A 12,383-nucleotide genomic window follows, 5' to 3' on the forward strand; every position below is an offset into this window, starting at 1 on the left:
TGTTTTGTGTGTAAGCTTGGCAACTAGGCAAGGACAATTCTTGCAAACCTGTAAGAAATCTTTTGCAAAAACTTATAAGAAAATAATTAAACAACTGCAGTTCCATTAATGTTTTATACATAAACCTAGGGGGTTTAAATTTTCGGATGTTTTGGAATACAAAAGACAATTGAAAGGTGGCATGGTTTGTGTCCAGTGTAACAGCTGAAATTAAAAAATGATGTTTTTCTAATTAATGTATTTATAATTTTAATTTTGTTAACATAGCATGTAACCAAAAATTTGTACTAAAACTTATTCTAAATTTCCCCAGTGTACATTTCATTCACATTCATATGATTTCTTCAGTTGTACAATAGCATGTATTACAACTCATTTGTTCAAAACTTGCTTGAATTAATCATACAAACAAATTGTAAATTAATGTGCAAAAATTGCCTCAAGTGAATTACAAAAAAATTATAATACTGTACACAATGGTACACAAATTTAGACCATAAGTCATCTATATATACACAAAACAACTCTCTATAAGCTGTACTCACTTACAAGTCATTAATTTTACTCTTGGTACACAGACATATTACTCTGAGTAATTGTTATTCCTCTTTGGTAACAATTTATGTAACTTCACAAGTAACAATTTATGTTACTTCACAGGTAACAATTTATGTAACTTTGACGAATTTCACACATTTTACGAAGTCTTTCACTTTGTTGTAACAGCTTTTGGGAAACCAGATGTTTAACACAACTATGGTTAACTTCAGGTCTATAAGGTGTTGGTTTTCATGTCTGCCTTTGACTTTAACTTCTACATTACCTGAAAGATGTTGGTCTATATAATAGACTATGATGTACCATTTTTATCTTCTGCGTTAACATACCCATTTAAGATTTTTAACATTTGTCTTTTACCTTTTTGTTTGTTTAATGTTATTTCCTTTTGGATTGTTGTGTGTTTTATCGTTTGATGGCCTTAATGACCTTTTATATGTTGACAGGCCGTTAAGAATGCAATAATAATAATAGTAATAATAATAATTGACTTTAACTTATAATTTACTGCTTTGGAGAATTAAAGGACACTGACCATTCTGAGATAAGAAACTAAAATCAACAGCTGTTATCCTCTCACCAAGCCCTTCCATTATAATGGGAAGTGTGCTGGTGCAGTGTAGACAAGACACACTAGATGTGTATTGTTCTTTGCCAGTGTTATAGAAAAAAATGGCAAAAAACTATCAATAATTCAAACTTGGGGCTTCCAAACTCAGCAGGGATATTTTTACCAATGGCTTCACAACCTAGAATCTGTTACTGCTACATCTCCCTTATCCTGTGATGAAGACACACAAAACCTTATCTCATGTGGTCCGAATTGCAAAAGGTTAGATACGACTACTAGACAGAGCCCCATACTGGGAGGCCTCTATTGTAAAAGGTTAGATACCACTACTAGACAGAGCCCCATACTGGGAGGCCTCTATTGTAAAAGGTTAGATACCACTACTAGACAGAGCCCCATACTGGGAGGCCTCTATTGTAAAAGGTTAGATACCACTACTAGACAGAGCCCCATACTGGGAAGCTTCTAACATTTAACCAGTTATGTTACTTATTCATTGGAAATGTCCCAGACCAGCGTACAGCTGGTAAGTATGGAGGATTTCAAATGTTAAATATAAACAGTCAATAGTAAATACATAATGTATATAGCATAAACTAGCAGTTTATTTACTACAGATATGTATATAATATATATGTAAATTTAAATGAGGGTGTGCTTTCTTTGCGTGTGCTTTTACCTGTCAAATGTAGGTATAGTATACCTGGTAGGAATAACCTACATTTAAGGCATCATGTGACCTTCACTATACTGTGAATACCTAGCAAGACGTACAAGTGTTAAGTATAACTACAAATAGCTTCAAAGAATTTTCTCATAAACTATATATCATAAAAATCTCATTATATACATTTGTGTGTAAAATGTAGTACATATACAAGTATACCGTTAACAACATCATAGCTAGCTAGGACAACAACATCACAGACATTGTAGCTAGCTAGGACAACAACATCACAGACATTGTAGCTAGCTAGGACAACAACATCACAGACATTGTAGCTAGCTAGGACAACAACATCACAGACATTGTAGCTAGCTAGGACAACAACAGCACAGACATCGTAGCTAGCTAGGACAACAACATCATAGCTAGCTAGGACCACAACATCACAGACATCATAGCTAGCTAGGACCACAACATCACAGACATTGTAGCTAGCTAGGACAACAACATCACAGACATTGTAGCTAGCTAGGACAACAACATCACAGACATCATAGCTAGCTAGGACAACAACATCACAGACATCGTAGCTAGCTAGGACCACAACATCACAGACATCGTAGCTAGCTAGGACAACAACACAGACATTGTAGCTAGCTAAGACAACATCATCACAGACATTGTAGCTAGCTAGGACAACATCACAGTCATTGTAGCTAACTAGGACAACAACATCACAGTCATTGTAGCTAGCTAGGACAACATCACATACATTGTAGCTAGCTAGGACAACAACATCACAGACATTGTAGCTAACTAGGACAACATCATCACAGACATTGTAGCTAGCTAGGACAACATCACAGACATTGTAGCTAGCTAGGACAACATCACAGTCACTGTAGCTAGCTAGGCCAACAACATCACAGACATTGTAGCTAGCTAGGACAACATCACAGTCATTGTAGCTAACTAGGACAACAACATCACAGTCATTGTAGCTAGCTAGGACACCATCACATACATTGTAGCTAGCTAGGACAACAACATCACAGACATTGTAGCTAGCTAGGACAACATCATCACAGACATTGTAGCTAGCTAGGACAACATCACAGACATTGTAGCTAGCTAGGACAACATCACAGTCACTGTAGCTAGCTAGGACAACAACATCACAGTCATTGTAGCTAGCTAGGACAACATTAGACATTGTAGCTAGCTAGGACAACAACATCACAGACATTGTAGCTAGCTAGGACAACATCATCACAGACATTGTAGCTAGCTAGGACAACAACATCACAGTCATTGTAGCTAGCTAGGACAACATCAGACATTGTAGCTAGCTAGGACAACAACACAGTCATTGTAGCAAGCTAGGACAACAATATCACAGACATTGTAGCTAGCTAGGACAACATCACAGACATCATAGCTAGCTAGGACAACAACATCACAGACATCATAGCTAGCTAGGACAACATCACAGACATCATAGCTAGCTAGGACAACATCACAGACATCATAGCTAGCTAGGACAACATCAGACATCATCGCTAGCTAGGACAACAACTTCACAGACATCATAGCTAGCTAGGACAACAACATCACAGACATCATAGCTAGCTAGGACAACAACATCACAGACATTGTAGCCAGCTAGGACAACATCACAGACATCATTGCTAGCTAGGATAACATAATCACAGACATTGTAGTTAGCTAGGACAACAACATCACAGACATTGTAGTTAGCTAGGACAACATCACAGTCATTGTAGCTAGCTAGGACAACATCACACATTGTTGCCAGCTAGGACACAGAGTGAGATACTACACACAAGACAAGAAGGCATTTTTTGAGTTCCCTATATCACTCCTCTGGAGTAGAATATTATGGTTATAATAATACAAAATAAGGCAATTATAGGTAATCAAATTAGTCTGTAATCACTCTGTTTTACCCAGATAAAAAGAAAAGATTCTTCTTTGTTAACAAAGGGGCTCCACCCACAGACTCTCTGGATCCACCCAGACCCCTGGCTCCACCCACAGATCATCTGGATCCACCAACAGACCTCTGACCCCACCGACAGACCCTCTGGGTCCACCCACAGACCCACTGGCTCCACTCACAGACCCACTGGCTCCACCCAAAGACTTTATATATACTTTGAATGACTCTGGAGTGATATCTTTAAGTTTTAAAAACATCTGTTTGAACTCCAGAAAACTCAAGCTAATGCCCCTGGGTTGGGTTTTGTGTATTTGTGCCAAGTCTCATGATATTGACAGAAATTTTGGAACATTTGTTATATGAGGATCATTTAGATATTTGATTCTAAAGAAAGAAAATGAGGATCAGACCATATTCAACTCTCATTGAAATAGACACCATTAAAACTGACTAAAGGATTCATTTATTTAAATTCTGTGGAATGTAATAAAAAGGACCCACTATTAAATAATTTGTAGAAAAATCAGTAGAATTATAACCTATATCTGTAGTTAGGTATGTATCAGAATCAACTCTCTGTGTCCCCACAGCCTGCTCATGGCCACAATTTAACATTACACAACACCAGACTTTTTTCACCTGTTTCTGAAAAGACTTTTAGATTCTTAAAAAATCCTGAAATAAAACTTTTTATTATCCTGAAACCTCCAAGCTTTTAAATCATCTGACAAAAATTGATTCCATGTATCTGGTATTGTAACTTAACATCAACTGAAGCCCACAGTTACCAACAACTGACTATACCACATCAAAGTTCCAGTTTTCCAATTTTTGTAAATAATGACATTTGAACTCTACTCAACATATAGTTAATAGGTTAATAAACAAATCTATATATTGCACACAACTGCTAAATGATTCAAGCACAATTATATAACAACAGAATCATTTAAAAAATTAAACAACAATTCAAACTCAACTTGTTTCTGAGCTAATGCTAAAGTAAAAAATGTAATACATGTCACACTTTGTATGGTTGTATGAGGCAATGTTTCTTCAAGCCCTGTCAGTCCAATAAGTCACTTTTATTTGTAGCTAAAGTCTAATGATTATAAAACACCTGAATTATTTTTCTAGACAACGTAATATATTTGCAGACAATATTGGGTGAGCTAATTATCTATGATGTGTTTTGGTTAAAGTTTTACTGGAATTTTGTATTTTGAGAAACCTTTCTAATCTGAGCACTATGTAATCTGACATTTCATCATATTTAACATTAGTCCATAGGGTTCTGAAAATCCTTCTGATAAATTTGACATTTAAAACCTGAGCACTTCGACACCTGATCACACAGTGTGTATGATATAACTGGTTTCTCAGTATCATGTGCAATCAATTTTAACCTGGAATGTGAACTTTTCTGGCTGTTTATTTCATCATATGCTATGGTATCTGCATTTACTTCTCACTAGGCTAGAAGCTTGTGTTCTTAACAATTTACCTTCCAAAATGAAAAGTTCTGTCTAAAAAATGTGTATCACTATTCTACATACAGATGGCAAGTATGGACTGAAAGCAAAGAATAAATCTCAAAAATAAGACAAAAATATTCACAAAATTTAACTTTGTCTTTAAAAATAAACAAAAAAATGTACTGGCTTTGGCTATTCAATCTACTTAAATCTATATATTGTCAAATTCAGCTATTGTATCACACATACTCATCAAGCCCAATTCACAGTCTGATATCTTGGATAGTGGATAAATTAGGAATAAGTCTTTATAATATATTCATTTACTAAGTAACCTAAAACTAAAATGATTTCCAGAATTGTGAGAGAACACTTTGTTGTACTACACATTTATCTTGTCTCTACAGAATTTCATCAGTCCATTACCTTCCCTATATTTTAATTTCTTGAGAACGTATTAAACATTATTTTCTCCTGAAACTACCACAGGTGTCACTGCTCTTTTTCCATCATCACATCATGTTGGTTTATACTTTTTCTGTACAAAATGTTTGTACTAAAAGTAACATTGAAGTATACTTTGATGTACTTTTTACATCCAAATCACAATCAATCAAAACTTCTATTATTTTCATAAACATTCAGCCTAGGGCTTAGAACAGATCTTTAAAATCTGTGATACAAAATACATCTAAAGAGTTTTGAATATTATTTTTTTTCTAATATGAAGAAATTACTGAAGCATTTTTTTCACAATATTTTACTTTCTGCTATGTTTTGTATGTGAGAATGTGCATAATTTGACTGCACCAATGATAACCAATACAACCTCTTATTAACCAATAACTGTTGAGAAAAATCTTTGTTGTAATATAGGTGAAAAATTTGAAACAAATATTACACTGACTACTGAAAATGAGAAGTTATTCAGGGACTCATTATTGATAAATACACCACAGACTAATTAAACTACCTATGTAACAAAACATCATTTTTAAAAACTGTATAAAACTTAACAGACTGTGCAGTGTAAAACAATTTTTCAGTGACTAGAAGTGATTACGGAATGTTGGTATTTCTACATGAGAAATCATTCTACGAGTATCTGATCCTCCATATGTTATGGGTATTTTAAAATGGAGAAAAAATTATTTAAAAAGTACATGTGTATATATCTCAAACTTACGGCATCTAAATTGACCAGATATATCTCAGTCTGTACAAAGACATATAAATAAAAAACTTTCAAGTGAAGAAACATTTAAAATGCTGTAGTTTGGGAATGTTCACGGTAAAGATGGAAAGTGAAAATGAATGACAAAATTATACAGAATATGGACCAAAGGTCTACTCCATAGATCTATATATCTACAGGACATTTATAGAGAACAGTTTACCATCAACAGATTATCACAATCTACTCCAAAGTGCAAAAGTGATTAAGAAAATTATATTCAGAAAAAATAGAGGTAGGCAAGTTATTATGATTTGAATAAGATGTATGGTAGACAGGTGGGGCCTTATTATGTACTTTAAATTATGATTACAAGTTTACATCCTAACACAGAGGCTGGACAGAAAACAATTCTGTTTCCAATTTAAAACCTAAATATGTATCCTTTTATTTTTCAATAAATTGTTCCTGTACACAAAATGTACATTGAAATCAATCCTATTAAATAACAAATACAAGACATCTGGTCATTTTTCTTGGGGACGGATAAAATAGAAAATAAATACAATATTTAATTTGTCGTTTCTGTTCTGCAATGGACAGAGTAATTGAACATGTACCTGGACGGACACAAGTATAGGATGAACACAATGTAAAAACTAAATGAAAAACACAATAAACAACTCAAATTAGAGGGATTAATGACGGGATGTATATATGTTGGAACAGAAAACAGAAAATTTACTGGACGGATACAAGTAAAGGATGAACACAATGTAAAAACTAAATGAAAAACACAATAAACAACTTATCAACGGGACAATGACGGGATGTATATATGTCGGAACAGAAAACAGAAAAATTTACTGGACGGACACAAGTAAAGGATGAACACAATGTAAAAACTAAATGAAAAACACAATAAACAACTTATCAACGGGACAATGACGGGATGTATATATGTCGGAACAGAAAACAGAAAAATTTACTGGACGGACACAAGTAAAGGATGAACACAATGTAAAAACTAAATGAAAAACACAATAAACAACTTATCAACGGGACAATGACGGGATGTATATAAGATATATCGGAATGTTAAAATTTTCAGTAAATCACTCCTGTGTAATAAAGAGAATTGACATGTATTGATGCATACATACATGAATAAAGTTACCTATTTGACTATCTAACTAAAACAATGATATAATTTAAATATTGTGAAATATTTTCACTCTGCTATATCATGGATTACATTATACCCAGTGTACAGATAAAGAAGCCCATTTTTCAAGGTTGCCAACACAGATAAAATCAACTAAAGTGAAAAAATGAGATTCTTGTAACCTCTGGACGCAGACTGGGGCAAAGAAATTCTGTCATCCGTACACCTCATGTCTCACAATTTCTCTCTCAATCATACAACAAGACATTACACTACTGACGACATAGTCTCTGACAATGATAGGTAACTCAAACATAATGAGACAAATGTAATATCACAAAGTATACTTAATCTATACAGAATATAAATATGTAACAGAATCTTTAATAATAAATAATCATTTAGATCTAAGCATCATAATTACACAGTAATACAAAACAATGTTTGTTTACATATGCTCAGCAATTCAGGCATGTTTTTATAATACTAGCAAACAATATCACACAGATAGGTCAGTATTTCTATTGAAAACATCATCAACACATCACAACTTTTACGGGATTTTTAAAGCCATGCTGTAACATACGAGTATACACGTAGTTTGAAACACTTTCTGTTTCGATTAGTAGGGCCTCATTTTTCAAACAAACAGAAGTCACACTAGTTTGTATTTCCAAAATTAAATTCTGGCACTGTATTAGTTGTATCATAATTCTTTAATATAACGAAAGAATTGAACGATTTTGTTTATACTTAGACAAAAAGAAAGAAAGAAAAATCTCCTTAAATACAGTTTTTATCCATATCATATATAAGGTCTATTAATTACAAATGAGCCATTTCCAATGTATTTAAAACTTACTTAAATCATACAAAATTGTTCACATAATAAATATTCAATACCTAACATCAGTATCTTATACTTCTATTGAATTCAACAAAGAGGAATTCTGAAATATGAAAACTGAGAATATGAATCTAATTCAGAATTTCTGTTTTTTGGGTTTTTTCTTTTCTGTTTTTGTTTTTGGAGAATTAAAGGTTGGAATTATAAATCACTTTTCTTGTTTTTTCAGTAAAGTTTACATCAGAAGTTGTCCTAAGTTTTACAGCTAGTTACAGTATTCTGTATGAAACCTTTCACCAGCCCTATGATTGTGTCATAAACATAACAAATTCTGGATAAGTGTAAACATTAAACAAAACCAATTTCAACAAATTTTTCAGGTTCATCTTTTAAAATGTAACATTCATGTGAACTGATTGTAATGAGTAGTATTTTTCATAAAGACCAGATTCCACTGTCACCATGGTAACTGGAGATGTCACGATGGGGCTGTCCTAAACGATGGAAGAGTCATACAAATCCTTTGGTATTTTGGACATGTGGTCAGTCATCCATGATTGACCAGCTACTAGCCACTGACTGTGGAGGACTGTTCGGGTCTTCTCCTAATGCCATCCGCCGGCTGGACACAGCCTACAAACAAATCACAATTCAGCATGAACATATGACCACAAGATAGCCATTGATTCAAAGAACCAGTTCAATGAAACAACATTTGTAGGCATTTCTGGTGAAAATCATTAGATATGGATACATGGGGTTGTTATTTATCACAGATTTATTATCAGATACCTACAACTTGTCACTAAGGAAAAATTTGTCAAGAAATACATGTACATTGTGCACCTAACATGTCTGCCCATATCAAATCTATTAAAAATCTACTAAGGAAGCTGTTGGGGTAACACATACGCAATATACTCATGTTGTAAATATAACACTATTGTGAAGTCATAACTAAACAATGTCAGATGTGACAGCTTTAAAATAAAATCCTGTTCTGCTAGAAATTAATTTATTCAAAATCGAATGAAAACCTCAACACTCTAGCTATCATACACATGAAGTGATATCAAATAGTATAAAATATTTTTCTCTTCAATGATATACAGGAATATACAATATTGTAAATCCTAGTGACAAAGGCTTTGTATGCCTGACGATGCAACAAAACATGTACATATCTGACCTTTTTGAGTATTTCAGCGATGGACACCATGGTACTCTTTTTGACATGTCGAAGGTCGTGGAGCTGACTAGGGTGAGGTTTGGAGGTTGACTGTAGGATGTCTTTCTGATCACGCAGTTCCTTGGACTTCAACAACATTGGAGAATTGTCCACATTCTCTATCTGAGGAACACCACACTGCAGTCCACGGTTTGTCGCCCTGGATGGCTGTGGGAGGTCTTTTGAGACAATGGCAGGCTTTATAATCTGTTTCTTGCCACCTGTCGCTGAGATAACAGGAGGTGGGGGTGGGGGTGGGGGTGGGGGCGCTGGGATCTGTGGCTGAGAAGGCTCAGATGTGACACATTCATCTTCAGCACCATTTTGTAGATTTGCTTTATAAGGACTAGACACATGTTTTGAGTGAGGAGATACATTGTTATTAGACTTGTATGTAGGATAATGAACATTTCCTGTGACACTGTTACCTGTCCTGTCTGGTTTCCACTTCAGTTCATCAGACTGTGAGGAAAGTGTCTTTCCTGATGTGATCACATCTGGAGAATTCTCCAGGTCGGAGAAATTTCCCAAATTCTGGAGTTTAAAACTTAACTCGGCCATCCAGTTTGTAGATGCTCTTGACTTTCCACTAACTTGTTCTGGGTCTAAAGTTTTCACAGTGTTTTTGTCTGATTTCAATCCTGTAGGTTTAGGCTTCATTTGTGGTCGAGGACTTCTGTCTATACAGACATGAGAACTAGTCTTTGCTTTGTTCTCAAAATTCTCTTCTAGACTGTCTCGTAACTGTGGAGAATCTAAACTATCATCATCAATACTGCCCACGCTTTGTAACTCTACATCCTGCGACATATTGAGACTGTCCCGACTTATATTCCGAATCACCTTTCTTTGATTCTGAATAGCTGCTGGTGTTTTGATAGGATCGATCACCGCCCCACGAGGGTCAACCTCCATCATTCTTGCTGCAGATGGCGGGCTTTTTTGTAAACTTTTCCTGAGAGAGTTCTGTGTATCTATGACTTGACGTTGGAATACATTTCCATCTTTTTGCAATCTTGGTGTTTTTTGTATACTGGATTGGACACTTGAACCCTTCTGATTATGTGATTTTGGAGTTACATTTTGAACACTGCCCTTTAATATGTTTTTACTATTTCTCACTTCACTAAGTAAACTTTGTCTTAAATCTACACCTTTCTTCTGTGCATCAGTACTTTTGCAGGTGTCGCTCATAACATTTTTATTCAAATCCTGATTTCTCTTGAGCTCCACGACATCACTGTTTTGGAGTTCTTTCGTCTCATCTGTTTTGAAATCATTTTTCTCTCTCCTTGAACTCATTAAATAAACAGAATTGTTACTTGCATTTCTGGATTTATTATCACAATCGGAATGCAAAGAATTAATCTGCTTTCTTGGAGAATTTGAAACCATAGGATTTTTGACATCATAGGAATGTTTGACATCAGAGCAACCTTCTGTACTTGTGAAACTTTTCCTTACACTGAACTGTTTCTGGTATGTATCAATTTCTGCAGCAAGGCTCTTTCTTACTGACTTGTCAGTTTCTGAAGCAACACTGTTTCTGACTTTTTCTGTCCTCATCTGTGTGTCTGGAGAACTGGTCCTAAGGTCCTGACTGTTCCTGAGAGGTGTAGCTGTGTCTGGAGAACTGGTCCTAAGGTCCTGACTGTTCCTGAGAGATGTAGCTGTGTCTGGAGAACTGGTCCTAAGGTCCTGACTGTTCCTGAGAGGTGTAGCTGTGTCTGGAGAGCCACGACTACTTCCTAGAGGTTTTGTGTCTGGTGAACTAAGACTGACGGATCTAGGTGTACCTTGGGAGCTATCGTCTTTCCCTGTTGGAATAACAAGGGGTTCAACAGGTTTTCGGCGTGTTTCACTTTTATTCATTTGTGCTAAATGTTCTCTTGGAGATCGACTGGAATTTATTTTTCTTGGGCTCAAGTCTCTTGACTGAAGCACCTCATTTAAAATGTCCTGAGATTTCCTAGTAGAACATGTTGGCCTAATCTCTGTCGACGTTTTGGTATGATCACTTTGATTGGGTGATAGAGGGCCCTGGGTGTCTGTATATGGTCTGTCCTCTACGTAGGTACCGAATGATCGTTTAAGTTTTATATCCTCAATAAGACTTTTGGCATTTGCTGTGTCTAGAGAATTTGTGACAAGACTGATTATGGTTCGAGTTGAGTGTACATCCTCAAGTGCCTCGGGCGGAACTCCTGCAACCCGAAACAAATCCTGCCACTCAGATGGGAAAGTCATATCTTCCAACTGTGTCAGAATATCCTATTGTAAAAAAAAGAATTAAATAAAATTAATGTCACACTATTTCTTATTATTTCAAATTTTCAGACACTGATATAACACACAAATGGAATATAGTTCTTATTTAGGTGAGATTTCCTTCAAAGAGAAACAAGATTTCTTGAAAAACTAGAAAATGTCTGTAAAACATAATAATAATAATAATAAACTGGACGCAGGCTTATCAAGCCTATATATCCAGAATTTAAAGAGTTAGTATCCCAAATATGGATCAGTGTGTTATTGTCTAGTTCATGATTATAAACACATTCAGTTTGCCTCCAATGATTATCCAATCGGGATTCAAATGTTTTGATCGTTGGTGACGTTACAACGGCATTAGGAAGTGAATTCCAGTGGTTTACCACCTGTTCACAGAAAGAACATGAATGGCCATCAACCAATACATACATGACAGATATAAAACATGACCTTTGGCCTTATAACTT

At 35.2% G+C, this 12,383-nt stretch overlaps 1 protein-coding gene across 1 annotated transcript in view; it reads right to left on the reverse strand.

Annotated features, from left to right (window-relative positions):
* Window positions 1-8,960: 8,960 nt before the first annotated feature.
* Window positions 8,961-12,383, reverse strand: part of LOC132544767 (uncharacterized) — a 43,306-nt gene continuing 39,883 nt past the window's right edge. Inside the window, 6 exon segments of the mRNA XM_060208416.1 lie at window positions 8,961-9,050; window positions 9,607-10,325; window positions 10,444-10,482; window positions 10,485-11,292; window positions 11,368-11,393; window positions 11,424-11,916. Of these exon segments, the coding sequence (XP_060064399.1) occupies window positions 8,961-9,050; window positions 9,607-10,325; window positions 10,444-10,482; window positions 10,485-11,292; window positions 11,368-11,393; window positions 11,424-11,916 (2,175 nt within the window).

Source organism: Ylistrum balloti, unplaced genomic scaffold (genome assembly GCF_031769215.1).
Source record: "Ylistrum balloti isolate Yb309-2 unplaced genomic scaffold, AGI_CSIRO_Ybal_v1 Utg369808, whole genome shotgun sequence".
Classification (NCBI taxonomy): domain Eukaryota; kingdom Metazoa; phylum Mollusca; class Bivalvia; order Pectinida; family Pectinidae; genus Ylistrum; species Ylistrum balloti.